We start from the raw sequence: 23,093 nt of genomic DNA, 5'->3' as shown, positions 1-23,093 counted from the left end.
AGATAGCTTTTATCCTTGTGACAATGATAAACCCTTTTTTAAAACTTCTCAAAACTTACAATAAACAAAATTAAATCCAAAATAAGTTAATTTAAACAACCAATAAGTTGGCATTGTTCATTGAATCTTAAATTGATACATATGTAGTTCCTACCATTTTATTAAACTTCCTCTGAATTTTTCTAGTTTTAGCACACTAGCATTAAACCTTAACCTCTACGCGGCTTTGAAACTTTTGATGCATTCAATTCAATTCAATAAATAGATTTGGCAGTCTCCACAAACCACCCAATGAGCTTCAAAATGAGAGAGATTATGGAAGAGAATGACTTGGAGGGAGAAGTGAGTACTTTAAAGAACACATGGGTTCCAACATGGACAAAACAGATAACAATAAGGTCCTTAGTGACAAGCTTTATCCTAGGCACCCTCTTCAACTTCATTATTTGTAGACTCAGTTACACCTCAGGACTCACACCAAACCTCAATGTCCCTGTGGGGTTGTTGGGGTTTACGGTCATTAAGTACTACACAGCATTGCTCAACAAGTGTGGCCTCCTCAAGCAGCCATTCACTCGCCAAGAGAACACTCTGATCCAAACCTGCATCTTTGCCTCCTCTGGAATTGCATTTAGTAGTAAGTTTTTTTTTTTTTGGTTTCCTTGGATACCCTTTTTCTTTTTATATTTCATGAACTGTGTTGATATGAAATCTTATAAGAATTCAGAATTAACATGATATTAAACTGGTGTTCTCATTATGTAATATGTAAGTGAATTTACCATATCCTAAGAGTGCAAAGAAGTTGTTCTCTTCTTCTGTCCTTATTGTATATGGAGCAAGGAAGTCCTAATTTGTTTTGTAAAAATATTGAGCTTTGCTATGTGATTACTGATTAGGTGGCACTGGAAGTTATCTATTTGGGATGAGTCCATATATCACTGCAAAAGATCATGTAGAGGACACACCAATCAATAGAAAGAGACTCTCCCTTGGCTGGATGTTTGGTTTCATCTTTGCCATTAGCTTTGTTGGCTTGTTCTTTATTTTGCCTCTAAGAAAGGTTGGTACAAAGAAACTAGGCTCTGTTTCATTTCTGTTTTGAAAAACAGTTTTTTAATTTTCAGAACAAAAAAATTAAAAAACTCGTTTGGTAAGACCTATTTTGTAAAAATTGTTTTGAAAACTATAATTATTTTTTTGTTTTTAAAATCAAATTTAGAGAACATGCGTGAGTTGTTTTTGTTTTCTGTTTTGGTTTTTAACTTTCAAAAAGAAAAACATATAGAAAACAACTGTTTCCATAACTATTTTACAAAACAGTTTTAAGAACAAAAAACCAGAACACAATCAAACAGAACGTTTGATTAATGTTTTTAAAAACAATTTTTTTTTTTCAGAACAAAAAAACAAAAAAATTCGTTTGGTAAGATCTGTTTTAAAAAAATATTTTAAAAACTATAACTGTTTTTTTGTTTTTAGAATCAAATTTAGAGAACATACCTGAGTTGTTTTTGTTTTCTGTTTTGGTTTTTAATTTTTCAAAACAAGAAAATACAGAAAACAACTGTTTCTATAACTATTCTACAAAACAGTTTTAAGAACAAAAAAACCAAAACACAATCAAACAGGCCCGCGTGAATTGTTTTTGTTTTGTGTTTTGACTTTTAACTTTCAAAATAAAATAAAAAACATAGAAAACACATTTTTCCATAAATTATTATACGAAACAATTTTAAGAACAGAAAAACTAGAATATAATCAAACAGACCTACAATTCTGTAGATGTTCTATTACAGTTTATTAAATTTCAATTTCATTTGGTATTCCACAGGTTATGATTTTGAAGTACAAGCTACCATACCGTAGTAGAACTGCCACAGCTCACCTCATCAATAGCGTACACACACCAACAGGTTCAAAGCTAGCAAAGTTAAGTATTTATTAGTACAGAGAACTTGAATTTATAAACCTGATACTACATTAAATTAGAAAAATGTCATTTTTGTTTATAACCAGCTTAACCTCTTCATTCATATATATATATATATATAGGAAACAAGTTGCTTTGCTCTTCAAAAGCTTTTGTGGAAGCTTTGCGTTTGCTTGTTTTCAATGGTTTTTTAAAGCAACAAATGATTGTGGATTTAGCAGTTTTCCAACATTTGGTCTCCAAGCCTATAATAAAAGGTATATATACATTCATCCAAAGTATTTAATCCATTTTTTCATCCTCCACCAACATTGATTTGGTTGACTCCTTATCAATTTTTATTTGGAGTTCTTTTGAGGTTGTTCATGACTTAAAGTTCAATATAATAGTATTGAATTTCATTTTCAATAAACATATATATTTGTTTACTTTTCTCAAATTAATTGTTTCTTATTCTATATATAGTTTATAATTGACATGACACTAACCTGTGTTCATACATAATTTGAATCATCTTACAGATTCTATTTTGATTTTTCATCTACCTATGTTGGAATTGGAATGATCAGCACTTTTAATGCAAATGCATCTTTGCTAATTGGAGCCATAATATCATGGGGTATTCTATGGCCCTGGATTGACCGCAAGAAAGGCACATGGTATAGTGAAGACCTACCTCCCAACAGTTTAGATGGCATGCAAGGATACAAGGTAGAAATGTACATAGATTAAAAATTTTATTATTTATAATATAATAATATTTAATTTAATCTTTTTGAAGTTGTGAATTAGTAGTTCTAAGTTAAATTTATTAACAGGTCTACATTGCTATTGCTATGATACTTGGTGATGGCTTTTACCAATGCATCTACATGCTATTACGAATCACCTATAGTCTTAGCACACAGTACTTGAAGGATAAAAACTCATCCTCTGTAAACCCTGAAATTGTTCATCAAAACTCAAATGTAGATTATGATGATCAGTGTCGAAAGGAGTATTTCTTGAAAGATGATATTCCCATTTGGGTTGCTATCACTGGCTATGTAATCCTTGCAGTTGTTTCCATCATAGTTGTGTCCCATTACATTTTCCCTCAACTGAAATGGTATCACATACTTGTTTGTTACCTTATTGCACCAATTCTGGCCTTCTTCAATGCTTATGGATGTGGCCTCACAGGTTTGTCTTTGGCCACTATATATGGTGAAGTTGCCATTATTATATTCAGTTCTTGGGTTGGCATTGCAAATGGAGGCATAATTGCAGGCCTAGCATCTTGTGGTGTTATGATGAGCTTTGTTTCCACTGCTTCTGTTTTGATGCAAGACTTCAAAACTGGTTATCTTACCCTTACATCTCCACGCTCTATGTTATTCAGTGAAGTTTTTGGCACAATCATTGGTTGTGTCATGTCACCTTTGGTCTTCTGGCTTTTCTACAAAGCTTTCCCAATTGGTGACAATAAAAGCACTTACCCTTCACCTAATGGGGATGTTTACCGTGGGATTTCACTGCTTGGAGCAAAGGGTTTCTCTTATCTTCCTAAGAATTGTCTTAAACTAGCAATCATATTCTTTTGCATCGCTGTGCTCATTGATGTAATACATGATATGTTGAAGCATTATGAAAACAAGTACAAGATATATAGGTATATTCCACAGCCCATGTTCTTGGCTATCCCATTCTATCTTGGTGGATACTTTACCATAGACAGGTGCATTGGGAGCTTGATTGTTTACCTATGGGAGAAAAAGAACAAGAATAAAGCACAACATTATGTGCCTGCAATGGCATTTGGACTACTCTGTGGCGATTCTTTATGGAGTGTTCCAGCTGCAATACTTTCTCTTGCTGGAACTAAAGCTCCAATTTGCATGAAGTTTTTATCTGGGACAGTGAATCACAACTCATAAGATTGGCATCTTCCTGAGAAGATTTCTAATGCTGCTTCATTTTAGGGATAAGTATTTTCAATTTTAGGACCCGGTTGGAACAATGTCAGACCCTATATTGGAGGCGACTCGCCAAGATCATTTTTCATTCTAAGGACTTGATCTCAGACCTTTAGTTAAGAGACACAAGCTCCTTATTACTTGTACCAATGGTATTTGGTACTAATAAGAAATATTTACTCCCAAAGGATATATAATATTTTTGACTGGATCATGGATCAATACAAAACAAAGGGCCATGATGTCCAGCGTTTATTAGCACATCTTCCTAAAAGAGTTAAAGATTTTATATAGAGAAAGATAAGGGTAGATCATCATACACAAAGAATAAAAAATCGTACTATTAATCGGCTTACATCTAAAAGCTCGTGTACATAATAAATTAAAGAAATTAATATTTCTCATGTTGTAGGAGATAAATTTATCTCTTATGCACACAAAAAAAACGATACTCATATTTTTTTTTTTCTTCCTCTTCTCTTCACATAACCTCACATGGCCCCACACACTATTATCTGTGTAAAAAATAAAATTATCTCTTATAATATGAAAAATATTAATTCCTAAATTAAGATCGTTAAATATAAATAAAATCAATTAAAAGCATAATTTACACCAATATAAAATAATTCTACATAATATACGTGCATACGCACGCTACCACGCCAAACTGAGTTAATTTATCACATTGAATTCATCACGTCCGATTGGGACAACCAAAATCTAAATCAAATAAGCACTATAATATGGTTTTCATTTTAAATCACGGTGCTTAAGTACTCAACTGGAGCATTCGGTATCGTAAATTTTCCCAGTTATTAAGTTGTTCACAATTTTCAATTAGACTGAATGAAGTAAATTGGACAGGAGCATCAATTAGAGTGTAGCACTACATGTAGAATGTATCATTATCCAACAAAAAAGTGTTTCCTCACAAAACTAATTTGAATGGGAAATCATAGGCGACTTATCACAGCTTCTACCTCAGCAGGGGAATATAGATGATATTTTGGAGCCACCTTTGCAATATCAACGTTATTGGGAGTGACCTATAAGAACAAATAATGAAATTATAAACTAGTTATAGTTTCCATTTCAGGGGAGGGGGAGAAACAATCAACATTAAATATATCTGGTAATAAATTTTATACTCACCTTCTCTTCCATAACTTGCTTCAGAATGGATAAAGCAATTGTCTCAGCTTCTTGAAGAGTTAGCTCCTGCATTAACGATATAATAAATTAACACCCAATTTTTCAATTCATTTGGATGTTCTTCTAGTATGAAGGATAACCCTACGAAGCAACATTTGCAGGGATAGACAGAAACTCCATAACAGCTGAAGAAATTGTTAGTTTGAGTATGAATTATGAACATTCACTTGATATCAAAATATTTGACTGGTTTAACATTTTTCAGACAAGAAACACAGCTCATAACTTAATGGACACAAAATGGGATATAAATCATTTTGCTTGCAAAAATGTAAATGGAATAATGTCAAGTAAACAATTAAGGTATACCTGGTAGAAGAGCAAAGAGGATGGGACGAAAATAGGATTACTTATATTAATCTTGCTTATCATTGATAAGGTTCATTTCACTTCACAAAAAAGTACAGTGTCATCTTTGGGATTTTTGACAAAATGAATACATTATTTGAAGAAAGCTACCTTTTAGAAATGTTATTTATAAAGCTAATATGATAATTACTGTATAACGTGTTTTCATTCTTCTCCATCTTTCATAACATGCAAGACCAACAAAATCAATTTTCAAGACTTCCAATACCTACCCTACCAAGAATTACAAGTATGAAATATCCTCATTGCTTTTATGTTTCCATTCCTTTTTCTACTTTCCATCATCTTAGCGCAGTGTAATTTTATTGTTATAGGCAAAGGGTATTGGTTTAAACAACCCTCTGTAGGAAGATGATACCTTGTTGTATTGTTCTTGCAGAGAACTGTCTGCACCTTCTGACCCTGAACCAATAGCTTTTGCATTGCATTGCCAGAACGTGCCAGATGGATCAGTGTAATACCTGCAAATCGGAAACTTTCAACTGAATAAGAATAACATAGTCTAATTGAAAAATGGTATCAGGAAGACCATAAAAACTACGGAAAATTTGGTATTCTGGTGAATTAAGTAATGTTACTACCATATTAGCAATGCAGTTCATTTCTTTTACGTTTAAACAATAGTACAGTGGATTACTCTGACATGCAAGAATATGAAATCATGAAAATTGTTTAGATGGAGCCTTTATAAAGGTGAGAAACACAATTGCCCCCATATTTTTTCCAGTATGTAAGGCACACTATTGAGAAAAATGTTAAGTTCCAATCATCAACCATGAACTGGTTTTGAGGGAGAAACTGAAAGGTTTTACAGGTAACAACTGTAAAGGCCAATATATGTTGCTGAGAGTTTAAGGGTAGATAATTAACCCAAGAAAAAAAGAAAAAGAAAACAAAATTCTTCTATTTACACCACATACCAATGGTATAACAAGGAGGCATAAAGATGAACCAAAAATGTTACTTTTTTATAAGGACAAAAAGAGTAATAAGAAAATGTGAGGTAGTACCACAAGACTATGAAATAACTACAAAGAACTATACAGTTCCTTTAAGAAAAAAAGGGATACCTAATGAGGATTAGTTATCATCAAAAAATTTGTTTGGTGTTGTGTGTGATTTTTATTTTTTTTGGGGGGGAGGGGGGAGTGAGGTGGGAGGTTGGTGCTATAAACTCCCACTATACCCCCGGTCCAGGGAAGGGTCCCACCTATTGTGTAAGTCCATAATAGACAGACTTCCATTTGTAGGAGGATAATTACATGAAGACCTCGAGGTCCCATGACAGGGTCACACCTATTGTGTAAGTCCATAATACGCACTCTTACATTTGCAAGAGGCTAATTACATGAAGACCTCCAGGTCCCATGACGAGTGACGACAACACCAACTTTGTGCCAATGTTCCCCTTCACGATTTGTTATCCTCCAAGGACCAAAAAAATAAAGCAAAAATTACACAAAATGAATTCTTGGACTCAATTAGTGGATAGTTGGTTACTCATTAACCACTCTCTAGCCATGTTCAAACAGATCTGTTAAAAAGAAGAAGGAGAAGAAAGAATACGACTTCACACGAAAAATAAGCTCCCCTCCAATTAATCACCAACTTTTGAACAAGAAAGTCCGCAAAAGCACTGGATGAAGGATTTCCATCTAAGAAAGCCCAAGATAGACCAAAAGCCAATGTAGGATCTCACAGCCAAAGTAGCTAAATTAACCAGAACAACACCCCCACATTAAACCTTCAAAGCCTCTTTTATGAAGATTAATGCATATAATAGAGATGTTCTCGAACATGAAATGGTCAAGACATTCAAAAACACATCCTTATCTTCTGGCTACAAAGTAGGCCTTAATATTCGAGAGTAATTCTTATACTAACAAGTAGAAAAGCTAATGGCCAAGATCAGAAAATGGTGTGGTGGGGGATTAAGGAATCAAGAGCTGAAACAAATCCAAAGATACCTTAAAATGGTATTTTTGGCACAGATACTACTTTAAAAGGAAGTCTGAAAAGAAAATAGCAGTTTTCCCACCGTAATCCCCACATAAAGAAACAGGACAAAACTATCTGCCTCATTCGCATATCCTCCTCATAAAATGATTTCCATGCATAATCATATAACAGTTGGTTTCTACAATTACAAAATTGAATTAAAAAAATGACAATCTCAGGATAGACATACACCCCACAAGTAGCCATTGCATATTGAAAAGTATAACAAATACTTACAAACTAGGTCCATTCTCGTCATGGCCAGCAATGAGGAGAGACACTCCAAATGGTCTAGACTGCCAAAAGGGAAATGAAATACCAAAATTTAAAATGCATAATATGATTTATAAAAGTTCAACTTAAATTGAAATTATCGCAATTTCAAATCTTTCAGGCAACCATGGCATCCAGCTATAGTACCACCGCAGCCATTTAGTAATTTGTCCAAAAAGAAAGAGATTTATTGGCCCATGCAACAACACAACTCTGTCCCAAAAGCACCAAGCAAGAGGAATTATGCCTTTAAACAGAAATACAGTCTATTCAAAAGATAATGTTGAGATATGTGCATCCCAAAACTTTAAGTGATACTAGAGTTAGACCTCCACTAAACATTAACCAAGATGCAATATATAACATATATTAAATTGAATTCAGAAGATATCTCATCAAAAAAAGAACCCATAATCTCAAGCTGATTTGGTAATGGTAATTGATAACTAAGCACTCAATCTCCAAAATTGGATTTCACTATATTAATGCGTGTTGAAGAATAATGTTTGAACTCCTCCACATAAATTCACCTTTCACATGCATTTTTGTCGATCATTCACAACCTTCTCTAATCTTTCAGCAGCTATCTCCATTTTAAGACTTTCACTGCTGTCATTCCTATCTTCCTCACATCTTCTTAGAATCTCTCCATCTAGCTGTCTGCCTCAAACACATTTCTATCTCTTAATATATATTTTATTTGCTTATTTATTATTTTGTTGCATTAATTTTTGCCTGTATATTTTACATGGCTAAAGTCTCAGTCCGTATTTGGTAAATTATTCAAAACATATATTTGGCTCCCAACACATACTCATACATACTCTCCATGGGTATCCAAACATGATCTAAAACACAACTTCAGCTTATTGCAGACATTAAAAATACCACTTAAACAAATTCAATTACACAGATTATAGATACACTCTCAGTTCATCCAACCAACCAGCCATAATTTTGAGTTTAAGCTCAATGAAATGAATTTAAAAATTAAACTGAAACAAATACAGCCAACAGTTTTTTCAAGCAAATAAGTGCTTATGAAACAACCTAACAAGAACTGTGTATAAATTGCTAGGCATATATATACCATTAAGCACTATACACAAGCAAACTAAAGTAGACATGAACAATAAAGCTAAGTAGTTTTTTACCATGGATTCTTCATCACCTTCGCCAAAACGCAAGGCTAGATCACAAAGAGCTTGAGTCGTGGACTCTACAGTCATGGATTCACCATAAGAGAACCTATGATTCTGTGAATAAAACAAAACGCAATTTATATATCCTTCATTAGCTAATGAACTATCTACTACATTCGAAAATATTAATAGCACCTGAGTTTCCACTCGTGCATGCTCAACAAGTGTTCGAGCATCGGCAATCAATCCACTCATTGCACAACCTATATGCTCATCAATTTCCATAATTTTCTCCACGCTACTAGGCTCCTGAAGTTCTAAACAAGTCAATATAAAAGAAATCGCATACAAGAAGGAAGTAAATCAAAATTCAAATTAGAGATTTGTTTCATGCACAACCTAATAATAATTTCGATCTAACTATCTAAGCCTGTAACCCCCAAAAGACACATACATCTCTTTTCACCTAAAGGAAAATGAAGGATGGAAAGCGAAAAGAAGATTGAGGTTAAAATTCAGAAGTACATTCAAAACCAACAGGATGCCCCCCAAATTCAAATTATGCAAAGCATATCTATCTCAACACTCAATATTTTGCATATGCATTTTGCTTAGGCATTAACATAACCTAATAGTATATTTATGCGTATAACTGCTATAACAAGATGATAAAACCTAGATTAAAATAATTTAAATGGAGTTATTCAAAAAAATAATAATAATAATTTAAATGGATATAAAACAGAACAAAGCCAGACCAGAAGGGGTGAAGTGATACGCTTTTCAACTGCAAGGACCACTCCATCTTTTGTCTTCAACCCAATTGCAGTTGATCCCAGCTGCAATCCAATCAAAATCCATTTACAAATGCAAACACATTAAACTAAGGGTTTTATTAATCTCCTTTTACATAAGACAGACAGATATCTTATGTTGTAGAGAGAAACTAAGTGGGTCCCACTATTACAAGAAAAAAAAAAAAAAGTGAGCTGCGAAAATCGAGCTGAGAGTAATATTTCCCTTAAACTAAATATGAAAAAATATAAAAAAAAATTGCATCAGTTATATTATTAACAAAACAGCACCTTGGAAATGCTAAGAGGGAAGAAGAAGCATACCTTGATGGCCTCAATTGCATATTCAACCTGAAACAAACGTCCCTCAGGAGAAAAGGTGTTGACTCCCCGGTCATACTCAGTCCTTTTCTCACACACAGACACATACATTTAAAAAAAGAAGAGGAAAACCCATTAATCGATTGGATGATAGGAAGCAGAATCAAGTTTAAATAAGCATTTTTGGAAGAAAAATAGAAAAATGGGGTTCACCTTGTGAGAAACATGTTGGATTCGATTTGATGAGATTACTGTGACGAAATCACATAACCTAAAGAGATTAGTGAAAAGGAACCAAAAGAGAAAAGAATGCGAAGCATTTGGAATTGAGGAAAGTGAGTGACTTACCCAAAAAGCTTGTTGCTATTCACTGTCTCTGTCATGGTTCCTTAGCATACTTTTTTTTTGCAGACACAATACTTCATTTTTTTATTTTTATTTTTTTGATAACACAATACTTCATATTTTATATATAAAAAATAATGAATACTAATTGTAACAACTTGTGTGTACTTGGTGCATTAACTTAATTAAGGTATTAAACACTTCTAGAATTAATCCTTAATCACTTAATTAGAAGTAAGATAATCTTGTGATGTGTAAGGTTGTGAAATAAGAGGTTGTTATGGTCAAAATGTGAATAAACTTTTTCTTTTTACATAACAAATTCATTTCGCGTTCATTAACATCTAACTCCTTAGATATAAAGTTTATCTTGGTTAAAAAAGTCTTACATAAGCCTAAAACCCCATAACAAGTAGCTCATATAATCCTAGAGGGGTAAAAGAGAGAATATTAAAATTAGCACAAAATGCTAAAACGCGCTCCTAAGCAACAAGTTTTCCTTCTATTTAACGCATTGTAATGCGTGTAACAATTATTTTAATCTTATTTAGCGCGCTACAACACCCTCAACCTTAGGGTTTTGGACCTTAAGCGTGTTTTAGCAAACTCTAGCATACTGTAGTGCGCCCATCTCAAAGGTTTTGGCATTTTAGCACCCTCTAGGATGCATTAGCGTGCTAAGTTCGAAATCTGAGATTTATTTTTGTGTCTTAGACTATTTTCAAGAGCATAAACACCATACTTTCACCTAATAAATCATATTATCAATTATACCAAAGAATCCAACATCACATACACATTCCAAATGATTCATCAAAAGATTTATCAACAATTCATTATGATGGTCATTGTACACACTAGCCTCCTAGATTTCAATTACATTACATCTAAAAGTATAAAATCCAAAGATTCATTAATCCAAGCTTTTATTACAGGTTATCAAAACATTTACAAGTTTCCTCGAAAGAATTGGTTTTGCAAATATTTATACCCCTAAGATATACAAGTAAAACCCCTTAAAAGACATTTAAACATCAAAAGATGTAATCAATCTCAATAGCTAGGCATGTTCTTTTCCCTATGATGGACCAATCCCTCCTCCATGAGTATTTGAAACATATCTCCAACAGGGGTGAGAGATAAATCTCAGTAAACTAAGGGCCCTTGGAGATTACTCCCTTTAAGTTCAATTGCCTACATGAAATGCTAGAATAATATAGCATAATATAACATTATATATATATATATATATATATATATATATATATATTGTTAGAAAGAATATATCTTTTGTATATCTGTAAATATTTATTTTTTTATTTCATTAGGATTTGTATTAGGTCTGGGCTAAGCCCATTAGAATATTGTCCACACTCATGGAGGGTTCTGCTCTTACTGCTCAAGGTTATTGTAAAACCCCCAAATTTCTAACAAATTATGAAACATTATTATAATAAAGAAATTGCCAAAATTCACATCTATTATTTATTTATGATCATAGAAATATTGCAGAAGCTAATCTAAAACTAATTTGGGGAAATGTTACTGTCGCACTCGTACATGGACAAGTGCAAGGCTAACTCTATTACATTCATAAATATTAAAATAAAATCAGAAACTTTGTTTTATACATAAAATTTAGAACTAGCTGGAAATTCTCTGAGTCATTATCCTCACTGCTCACTGCTAGCCCCATCTTTTGGAACCTGTATCGCTGAAAATCTGTTCCCCCAAAAGGATCATTGCAGTCAAATAAACACAAAAGTCAGCAAAGCTGGTAATCCTAATCAAAAACACAATTTACATAACTCAAATATAGTAATCAAATTAAATATATAATTTTATAATAATTGAATCAAATATCAACTTCATCATATATATAAAATATTCTCATCATAATCAGATCAAATATCAACTTCAATAATCATCATATATATTCTCATCACAATCACATCAAATTATCAACTTCAAAATATATATTCAATCGAATCAAAATATTATTCATAATCTTTATTAAGTTTATTTAGTGTATGTAGTAGGGATAATTATCAACTAATATATTCAGCACAACATTAATCATAATATGATAATATTCACAACTCAATTACATTCATCATAATGAAATCAAATAACAAATTTCATTTGTTAAATAACGAGAGAGAAGAGAGGAACATTTGAAATAAACTGTGTGTATTGACTGATGAAGGCTGTACAATATACAAACAGACTAATGGGCTAAGCCCAAACCTAATGTAATTTGACCTAATACAAAATAAGGAAACCCTAATTACAAAATAAGGAAACCCTACTTACAATATATTTCTAACACTCCCCCTCAAGCTGGAGCGTATAGGTCATATGCACCAAGCTTGTTACATATAAACTCTATTCGAGGGCCCCTCAAAGATTTTGTAAACACATCTGCTAATTGCTCATTAGAGGGTACAAAACTAATTTTAATTTCACCAGCAAGAACCTTTTCTCGAACAAAGTGGCAATCTATTTCTATATGCTTGGTTCTTTCATGAAACACTGGATTTGATGAAATGTGTAGAGCTGCTTAATTATCACAAATGAGAGTTGCATGTCCAATGTCTCCAAACTTAAGTTCTCTGAGAAGCTGTTTAAGCCAGATGAGCTCGCAAGTAGTAGTCGCCATGGAGCGGTATTCTGCTTCAGCACTTGATCTGGAAACTACGCTTTGTTTTTTACTTTTTCAGGAAATCAAGTTGCCTCCAACAAAGACACAATACCCAGAAGTAGATCTCCTATCAGTTGGACAACCAGCCCAATCAGCATCACAGTACCCAACCACTTTATCATGACATTTATCTTCATATTCAAGGCCTTTCCCTGGAGATGTCTTGATATACTTAAGAATACGAATGACTGCATTCCAAATTTCCAATGTTCTTGACATGGAGAATTGAGAAATTGACTGACAACACTAACTGCAAAGGAAATATCAGGCCGAGCGACTGTGAGGTAGTTCAATTTTCCAACCAATCTTCTATACTGCTCAGGATCTGAAAAGGGCTCCCCCTGATTTGGTAGAAGCTTGATACTTGGATTCATAGGAGTATCAACAGACTTTGAATTTAACAGAGCAGTTTCTTCAAGAATATCCAGAGCATATTTCCTCTGAGATATCACAACACCAGCTTTAGATTGGGCCACCTCGATTCCTAAGAAGTATCGAAGTTTTCCAAGATCCTTAGTCTGAAAATGATGACATAAGTGTTGTTTCAATCGAGTGATCTCATGCTGATCACTACCTATGATGACAGTATCATCCACATATACCACCAGATAAATAGATCCAGAAGCAGAATGACGATAAAAGAGAGAATGATCAGCTGCACTCCGAGTCATGCCAAATTGTTGAACAACACTGCTAAATTTACCAAACCAAGCTCTTGGAGATTGTTTGAGGCCATAGAGAGATTTACGAAGACGACAAACAAGACCTGACTCCCCCTGAGCAACAAATCCAGGAGATTGCTCCATATAAATTTCTTACTTAAGATCACCATGAAGAAAAGCATTCTTGATATCCAGTTGGTAGAGAGGTCAATAGCTAATAGCAGCCATGGCAATAAAAAGGCAAACAGTAGACATTTTCGCCACAGAAGAAAAAGTATCAATAAAATCCAAGCCAAAGACCTGAGTGAAACCCTTCGCCACCAAGCGAGCTTTAAGACGATCCACTTGACCATCAGGTCCAACCTTAACAACATAAATCCATCTGCAACCAACCACAGATTTTCCAGAAGGAAGAGGCACCAAGTCCCATGTGCCATTATGATGAAGAGCACTCATTTCATCAATCATAGCTTGTCTTCATCCCGAATGTGAAAGTGCATCACCTGTGGTCTTAGGAACAGATACAGAGGACAAAGAGGAAAGGCAAGCAAAATATGATGGAGAAAGACGATGATAACTAATATTGACTGTATACCTGGCCGGAGGGCGAGTATCACGAGTACCCTTACGAAGAGCAATGAGAAGGTCACTATCCGAAGGTAAGACCGAAGCCGTGGGAGGAGATGCAGTTGAATGTGAGTCCACAGATACATCTGACGAACTATGCTCGATCTCATCAGCAGAAGAGGTGATAGAAGGAGAGTCAGAAACATGGACTGGTAAAGACGGAAGGTAAAGAAGGTCACCTGGGAAGGACGATTGTGCAGAATCAGTATCCACAGGAGTAGTAGAGGATCCAAAAAGGGAACTGATTCAAAAAAGGAGACATCCGCCGAGATAAAGTATCGACGTAAAGTGAGAGAGTAGCAACGGTAACCCTTCTGAGACCGAGGATAACCCAGAAAAACACATTTATGAGACTTGGGAGCTCATTTATCCAAACCTGGACCAAGATGATTAACAAAACACGTAGAACCAAACACATGTGGAGTTAAAGGATATAAAGCTTGATGGGGAAATAAAATAGAGTGAGGTACCTTATGATTGAGAACAGATGATGGCATGCGATTAATGAGATAGCATGCAGTAAGTATAGCATCACCCCAGAATGTGTATGGAACATTACCATCAATTAACAAGGCACAAGTGGTTTCAACCAGATGGCGATTCTTGCGCTCGGCTACACCATTTTGTTGAGGTGTATGAAGGCAAGATGTTTGATGAAGAATGCCATGAGATGAAAAGAATTGTTGAAATTGATGAGATAAGTACTCATATGCATTATCACTACGAAAAGTACGAATAGGAATACCAAATTGAGTTTTTATTTCATTATAAAATAACTGAAAAATAGAAAACAACTTAGACCGCTTTTTCACTAAAAATAACCAAGTACATCTGGAATAATCATCAATGAAAGTAACAAAGTACTTAAAACCCAAAGTAGAAGAATGACGACTTGGTCCCCAAACATCAGAGTCAACCACAAAAAAAGGAGAAACAGCTTGACGACTAAAACGACTCAAAAACGTACTACGAGTATGTTTCCCAAACTGACAAGACTCACAATTTAAAGTAGAAAGAGATGATAAATGGGGAACCATCTTCTAAAGCTTTGCAAGACTAGGATGGCCCAGACGAGCATGGATAGTAATATGAGAATCCACAGTGGAGCAGGCTGAAGAAGAGGGAACTAGTTGATAGAGGCCCTGAGACTCACATCCTTTGGTAATCTCCTGCCCTGAACTCCGATCCTAAAAGATGACAGAGGTTTTAGTAAAAGAAACAACACAGTCAATGGATTTGGTCAACCTACTAACAGAAAGTAAGTTAAAAGAAGAATTGGGAACATATAGAACATGATCCAGAGATAAATTAGGTAAAAGAAGAACCGTGTCAATCCCCCTTGATTGGACCAGAGACCCATTAGTCATAGTAATAGTGGGAAAAGAACCAGTAGTATAAAGGGAAGTGAATAAGGACTTATTACCAGAAATGTGATCAGAAGTCCCAGAATCTAGAGTCCAAGGGCTAATAGAGTGCAACTGAGATATGCCAGCAAAAGAATTACCAGTGGGAGCAATGGACGCAGTAGGACCTGATGTTTGCTTCTCAGACCACCAAGTCACAAATGCTTTTGCCTGACTCCAAATAGCTTCACAAGTAACAGCAGGTCGAAAAATCTGCTTAATAGACGGATGAAGAGTAGCTTTAATGAGGCTACACAGCTGAGCATCAATCATTTTCCACCGTGTGCGCTCCTTTTCCGCCACAGATTCAGCCTTAGTGGTGAGATGGGATGTATAATTCTGCCCATCCAACCAAAGTCGCAGATCGAAAGACCAAGTATCATAGTTGGAACCACCCAATTTATCCACACTCAACGGAGCAAGGATATAATTTGAAAAAATAGCAGAGTTCGACTTTTTCTCAGCCGAAGTACCAGAGTCATTGGAGACAGGAAGGTCCATAATTAAGAGAGAGAAAAAATCAAAAAAATACAGATCACACAACTAACCGGTAGAAGAGGGATCTGACGTCAACATAAAATAAAGTCCAAACACAGAACCAGGACCATATCCAGAACCGTCACAGGGAGACGAAGAGAACGCAACCAACTGCAGCCAGAGATGAGGTCCCACGCGCCGCCTTGGTGGAGGAGAAGACCGGATCTGGCACGCGCGCGTGAGAGGTCTATTGAGGGTGTGGTCGGTGCCGTTGAGTTCGTGCTTCCAAGACGAGCACGTCGGTATACAGTTCGCCGGAAAACTCCACCGGAAGGTGGTGGTTGACGTAGACAGAAGCTTTAAACGCGGAAGAAAACGTACCGGAAACTGACAGCGCGACAGTTCCAGAAAAAAAAAAAAAGACGATGAATAGTGGGTTCACCGGAAACAAAAATAATTCAAAGTTCCTTAGGCTCTTGATACCATGTTAAATAACGAGAGAGAAGAGAGGAACATTTAAAATAAACTGTGTGTATTGACTGATGAAGGTTGTACAATATATAAACAGACTAATGGGCTAAGCCCAAACTTAATGTAATCTGACCTAATACAAAATAAGGAAACCCTAATTACAAAATAAGGAAACCCTAATTACAATATATTTCTAACATCATTATTAATAATGTTTAAGTTCATTGTATTTAGTGGGAAGAGAACCATGGTAGACCCGGGAAATAACCATTGTTGCCAGTCGACCTCGTGACCCGGGAAATAACCACTGTTGCCAGCCACGTATAATCAAAATTGGCCATCATCAAAATATCAAATCCTAGTATGCACACCTCTTCCCAAAGTTGCTACTATTACCCCGGGAAATAACCATTGTTGCCAGATACCACTTTGGGAAGAACAAAAACATCATTGTCACATCAAATAAATATCAAAGGCATAAAGCCCAAAAGTTGTGTTCATCACTTTGGGAGGTACCATCCCAAAGCTATCCTCCCACTATTAATTTATTCAATCACATACAATCAATTCAATCTTGTCACAATTCTCATAATTGTCAAATAATTTTCATGATTTCCACATCAATTTAATCAAGAGTATAATTTCCAAATTCAATCTTTCAATAATATCATAATTTCCAAATCCATCATAATTTTCAAATCCATTATCCAAGAATATCATAATTTTCATATTCAACATCTACCAGAGTAAAACCCAAATCCAATCATCATACTTTAATTTTCCAAATCATAATTCAAAGAGTAAAATCCAAATCCACTCATCATATCATAATTTTCCAAATCATAATTCAGATATTCACATCTATTAGAGTAAAGCCAAAATCCAATAATTAATCCAATTAATTTCTAGAGGTTAAAATAATTTAATTTAAATACCCTAAGGGTTAATATAATATATGAAAACATCCAAAAACTCCCTAAGTATTAAGATCACATTTAACAAATTTCATATAAAACTAACCTAAGAGTACCTCTGGATTAGGATACCTAGGGATTAGGATTACCCTATCAAATTATCTCTATGAATTACATTACATATAATACACTTCGTATAAGACAACTGTTGGATGGTTTGCTGATGGTGGAAAAATATAAGTTCTGATAGGGGACATTCCTCTGTTCTTATAGAACATAGATTCGTTCCCTTACTTCCAACCCAAGTGCGCAAGTGCACGCATCAAGTAATAATGAGTGTATTAATGCCCAGATTATCGTTCTCACGATGATAGAACTCTAAATATTATCTTACACTGTTTTATAAAGAATGAAAATGAGAAGAAAAGTTAGTAAATGAACTGTCTGGTCAAACATTCCCTACTGTCTTGACAACGTTCCTCAGGAACAGTAAGTTCAGTATGATGGCAAACAATTACTCGCTGCGTACCAAACTGAACATACAACATGTGGTAACTCAGATCGAACGTCACGGATCAAGTATCCCACCTTCCCCGAAGTGCTAAGATTATCCACCAGCCACAAGCTCAAATCGCTGTACAGAAATAGCACCCGGGAGGTCCAGTCTCGAGCTCGGTCCAACCTCATGAGTACCGCCCTCGTCAAGACGCCCAAAGTCACTTATCATAGCGACAAGCTTTGCTGACAACCTAAACCGCCCTAGATGAAACACCTGTCTTGGGCAACCTTGGCGTCAAGCTATACCGACGGCCTAAACCGCCCTAGATGAAACGCCTGTCTTGGGCAACATGGGTGTCAAGAAATACCGATAGCCTATATCGCCCTTGAAGATACGACCAAGGCAACCTATCTTGGCATCAAGCTACACATGCTACCAAGTTGAGGAGCTCCTGTTCTGGATGGCTTAACCCCACAAGAAGCCCAATAACCCTTTAACCTGGATGGCCCAATTCCACAGAGCCTCCAACAGCTTGAGCCCAAGACCCTTGCTTGCGCACACGTCAGCCCTACCAACTCACGGTGAGCGCTTACCCCAAGGCGGCACACGTTCCCAGGTGAGACACCAAAGTGTCTCACTTAGGAACCCCCAACACCCTGCAAACCGCCCAGATACCATAAAAGATAACCGCCTCACTGTCGCCTGCTGACACCGCCAGTAGCAGACACTGTATCACTGCTGCCTCAGTGATGCAGTCCAACCTTGATAAACCCAAGGAGGGTTGACCTCCACACCTAAAACCCTAACGGAACGACACACACAACTCCTATAAATACCACCCTCTACGTAAAGAGGAGATCTTATCTTATGTACTGTTATTATGCCCATTTGTATTAAGTCATATTCTTACTCATTAACCTTCCATTGTTATTTACTTGCTTACACTTGGAATCATACATTCTAGCCTAGTCTTTACTTTAGCTAGAGGTATCATCCATACAACAACATTATCTTCAAAGGGTACATAGTGGGCTTATAGATTCCAACGGTACACTAATATTGATGAATGAGTTATTAGTTTGATAAGATATGTAGTTTTATTAATCAATTATGTACCTACCCATAAAAACAATTAGTTTCATAAGATATATTAGTTTTATTAGTTTCCTATGTTATTTTTAATAAATTCCGCGAGTATAGCACTGTGCACAACGAGGGTTAACTATTATAAAAAAAAAAAAATTCCTTTCCGTAATGCAACGTTTCTGTTTTTAACAAAATTAATTTGGGTTTATTCAAAGTAACAACCTAAAATTGTTGAATGAGTTATTAGTTTCATAAGATATATTAGTTTTATTAATCAATTATATACCCTGTTATAGTAAAATGAGCAATTTAGTCATTTTCTTTTGCCGTCATGATACGTTTTTTTTTTTTCAGTGCCTTCTTCTCAATATATTCATGCATTATTTAGAGGAACGCGCGTGGCTAACCCGCATGGAAATAGGTTAATCAATTTTTTTATAATTATACTTAGGGAAAAATATTTCTCCGGTCACCGGAGATAAAGTTATCTTCAGTTAGCTCAAAATGACGTCGTTTTGGGTTATAAGATTAAAAAATTATAATGACAAAGACTAATATAACCTTACAATATATTATGAATGTTTAAATTATCAAGCCACTGTGATTGATCTAGTGGTGAGAGATTTAGATAGTTTATATTAAATTATATGTCAATTCACACCGTTGTATAAAAAAAAATATCAGTAACAAAATTGACTTCAACAATAAAAATATATTCATCAACTTAAATTTATTATGTTTAATATGATTACTAGTGGTATTTTTTATTAGGAATAGGTTATTCAAGAATCTCAACTAACCTTTATAATTTATTTCTCTTCTTAAGATTTTAATCTAAAAAATGATAGGCAAGATAGATATGAAAAAATAAAGGCAAGTAAAATAACCTATTCTTTTTATTAATATATCATCTGTCAACTTCAATAAGTCCTTGTTAAAGTTATAATAGATAAGATATTATGTCTGTCTATTTTTATACTTACTTTACCTATTTTTCTCAAATACTGTTAGATCATAATCCCAACTAACTTTTATATTTTTTTCTCTTGTCTTGATATTCTGATCTTTAGTATTTAAGAAAAATAGGTAGAGTAAATATAAAAATAGATATACACAATATTCTATTCCAAATTATAATATATCTTAAAAAAATGCAACAACCTTATTTTTTTATAACTTTTTTTAATAAAAATCTGCACATCAGCAGAAAAGAAAAGAGAAAAAACCGAACAATATAATAACATGTTGGGCCCACCTAAAATAATAATTATAATAATAGCAAATTAGTCTCCAGGAAAAAATAGCTATATTACGTTTGAATTAGTTTACCATTAGGATATCGCCATAAGGACATTATTAATTGTTAGTTAGTGGACATCCGTGACTAACTCTTTCTCTCTTTATCAATTTTTTTTTTTATGTTCTTCAACGTTCTTGATTTTCTCTCTCAAAGTTTTGGATTTGCATCTTTTTTTGTTTTTTTGGGTTTTTCTAGTTCTTGTGTTTTGGGGTTGGATATTTTGGGAACAGTAACCAAAGTGTCACTGTTGGCCAAAAAAATTATCAGACTGCCACGTCAACATAAATTTTGTCAAAATGCCACGTGGCATATTTCGCTACACTGTGTAGTGAAATATGTGTACAAATAATTTGCTACACAGTGTAGCGAAATATGTCACGTCAGACTGCTCAGAACCAAAAATGTCATGTGTCAAAATCGAAGAAATTCGCTACATAGGATAGCGAATTTCTACAATTTTGACACGTGACATTTTTTGTTCTGACGTGGCATATTTCGCTACACTGTGTAGCGAATTATTTTCACACATATTTCGCTACACAGTGTAGCGAAATATGCCACGTAACATTTTGACAAAATGTACTATTAGTATGGTAGTCCAGTAATTTTTTTGGCCAACGGTGACAAATTAATCACTGTTCTGATATTTTGTCCACAAAATGAAGGAAAGTGTAGGAAATCCTCTGCATCTAAAGTCTGTGAACCACATCTCTCTTATCTGCAAATCAGTGGAAGAGTCTATGAACTTCTACCAGAACGTTCTTGGATTTTTTTCCCATCAGGAGGACAGGATCATTTGATTTTGATGGGGCATGGTAATGATTTCAAGATATAAAAAAAAAGGTTATATTTATCACTATTTTTTCTTATTATTTTTTATTATTTACTGTTAATTTTGTCATCGTTAGTTGAAAATATAATCAACGTTGATTTGAATTTGATCTAAAAAAAAATAAAATTAATAGTAAAAGGTAATGATAAAGAAATATAATAAATATAACATATCCAGAAAAAGTAGTTAGAAAAATCTGATATAAACCATCTAGGTTGAGAGATCACTTTGTTCTATTTATCTTAGGCTCACAAAACATGTTATAAAGCAGAGAGTGAAAAAAAAATTAAATGTTAGAGAAACAAAATCTAGTTTCCAATTTTGACATCAATTTACAAACGTACATAAAAATATATAGACAATTTTTATATATATGCGCTAGCAAAGCTCAAAAACTACTAGAAAATAGAACCAGTAAATTGTCCCTCAATGTACTCTTCAATGTTGGCCTAGTTACACAGAGATTCACAAATATCAAAATTAATTTTAGCAACTAAGCCGAAAGCCCCAAACAATAATGACTACACGGGGGCAAACACATAAGAGTTTATTTAAAAATTTCCCTGCAAGTTTATATAGGAATCAACTGAAACAAGATATCCTGAAAAATAAGAAATAAAAAACCACAATTAACATATAATTAAAAAAAAATCCATGCAGTATTTGATTACCTAATGAACAAACATTGAAACGAAGCACGTTACTATGATATTTAACAATAGAAAAGTTACGCCATAATAAGGGACCATACCCTTGCAATGGCGGAACCATTTGGGTGTCATTGTCTGCATTTGAAAAAAAAAAAATTCACATAGGATGTGTGATTAGGCCAAGTAAAACAAATAAAAAAAAAAGGAAGATTGAGAGAAAAAAGGTAAAGAGTGGAGGAGAATCACACAAAATTTCTCACGATCTTCTGTGAAACAAAAGTGTCAATTTTGGATCAAATAGATATGTGTGTTTTGATGTATTAACCCCTAAAATTATATTATATTTTACAAATGTCTTTTCGTAGTGTTATTTATTTTTTAATTATCATTATCGATTATTTCCTTAAAACTTTGATTGATTCATCAAAGCTTTACTTTCGAAGTAGAAGCAAAAATTAAATCATAATCTTTTAAAAAAAAAATAGGGACGGCGCTCCCAACCCCCTAAATATATAGACATAAAAATATTTTTCTAAGTCAGCCGCCGTTGTACCCTTGTACTCCATTCCCCACTTTAGTCACACAGTAACAGCTTTCCCAGTCAAATTGTTCAGAAAAGGCTTGGGATTAACTGGTATAGTCTACAAAACACAAGGATGGAAAAAAAAAAAAAAATAGAAAATAAAGCACATTTAATCACACTCCCTGACGTAACCTTTCAAACACAATAATGCGGCACAAATTTGGTTCACATTCTTCCCTAAATTACTCTCTCGTTGTTTTTTTTTTACCTCGAACACATGCATCAAGGTGCAAACAACGCATCTGAGAAATCTCTTAATTCTAAGGATATTGGTCAAGTAAATTGAAGAGTAAATACACTTTTTGCTCGTCAGAAAATTTCACGAAACCCATTTTAGTCCCTAACAAATAAAAAGGTTTTTCAAAAGGACTCATTTAGTTGAAATCGTGGTCCTTCACAAATTCAAAAAAGAGTCATATTAGTCCTCGAAAGGACTAAAATGGGTCTAATTTAAATTTTTTAGGGACCACGATGGATCTTTTTATTTGTCAGGACTAAAACGGGCATAGTGAAATTTTCTGAGGACCAAAAAGGTATTTACTC

General features: G+C 34.4%; 2 protein-coding genes across 2 annotated transcripts; one reads left to right on the top strand and one right to left on the bottom strand.

The window, feature by feature from the left end:
- The first annotated feature begins 315 nt into the window (after nucleotides 1–315).
- On the top strand, nucleotides 316–3,849 carry LOC133303853 (probable metal-nicotianamine transporter YSL7). Its single transcript, XM_061503821.1, has 6 exons — nucleotides 316–637; nucleotides 900–1,063; nucleotides 1,835–1,932; nucleotides 2,056–2,190; nucleotides 2,455–2,644; nucleotides 2,752–3,849. The coding sequence occupies exons 1-6, from the start codon at nucleotides 316–318 to the stop codon at nucleotides 3,847–3,849; spliced, it is 2,007 nt and encodes a 668-aa protein (XP_061359805.1).
- Nucleotides 3,850–4,497: 648 nt separating this feature from the next.
- Nucleotides 4,498–10,282, bottom strand: LOC133303856 (proteasome subunit alpha type-5). The gene is made up of 9 exons (XM_061503825.1): nucleotides 10,214–10,282; nucleotides 10,004–10,085; nucleotides 9,644–9,724; nucleotides 9,081–9,194; nucleotides 8,898–8,999; nucleotides 7,708–7,766; nucleotides 5,831–5,933; nucleotides 5,044–5,109; nucleotides 4,498–4,937 (listed from the first exon to the last, which is right to left on the bottom strand). Exons 1-9 carry the CDS (start codon nucleotides 10,225–10,227, stop codon nucleotides 4,845–4,847), a joined length of 714 nt encoding a protein of 237 aa, XP_061359809.1. The 5' UTR covers nucleotides 10,228–10,282; the 3' UTR covers nucleotides 4,498–4,844.
- Nucleotides 10,283–23,093: the final 12,811 nt, after the last annotated feature.

Source organism: Gastrolobium bilobum, unplaced genomic scaffold (genome assembly GCF_033153095.1).
Source record: "Gastrolobium bilobum isolate Gb01-03AN ecotype WA unplaced genomic scaffold, APGP_CSIRO_Gbil_v1 utg9231, whole genome shotgun sequence".
Lineage (NCBI taxonomy): Eukaryota > Viridiplantae > Streptophyta > Magnoliopsida > Fabales > Fabaceae > Gastrolobium > Gastrolobium bilobum.
This window is presented reverse-complemented; position numbering and strand designations above follow the sequence as displayed.

Coding starts and splice junctions, on each gene's coding strand:
- LOC133303853 (XM_061503821.1), top strand. CDS start 316: ATGGAAGAGAATGACTTGGAGGGAGAAGTGAGTACTTTAAAGAACACA. Junction 2,191..2,454: donor CTCCAAGCCTATAATAAAAG/GTATATATACAT, acceptor ATCATCTTACAG/ATTCTATTTTGATTTTTCAT. Junction 2,645..2,751: donor ATGGCATGCAAGGATACAAG/GTAGAAATGTAC, acceptor ATTTATTAACAG/GTCTACATTGCTATTGCTAT.
- LOC133303856 (XM_061503825.1), bottom strand. Junction 7,767..8,897: donor AAGGTGATGAAGAATCCATG/GTAAAAAACTAC, acceptor CCCTTTTGGCAG/TCTAGACCATTTGGAGTGTC. Junction 5,934..7,707: donor GACGAGAATGGACCTAGTTT/GTAAGTATTTGT, acceptor TCCGATTTGCAG/GTATTACACTGATCCATCTG.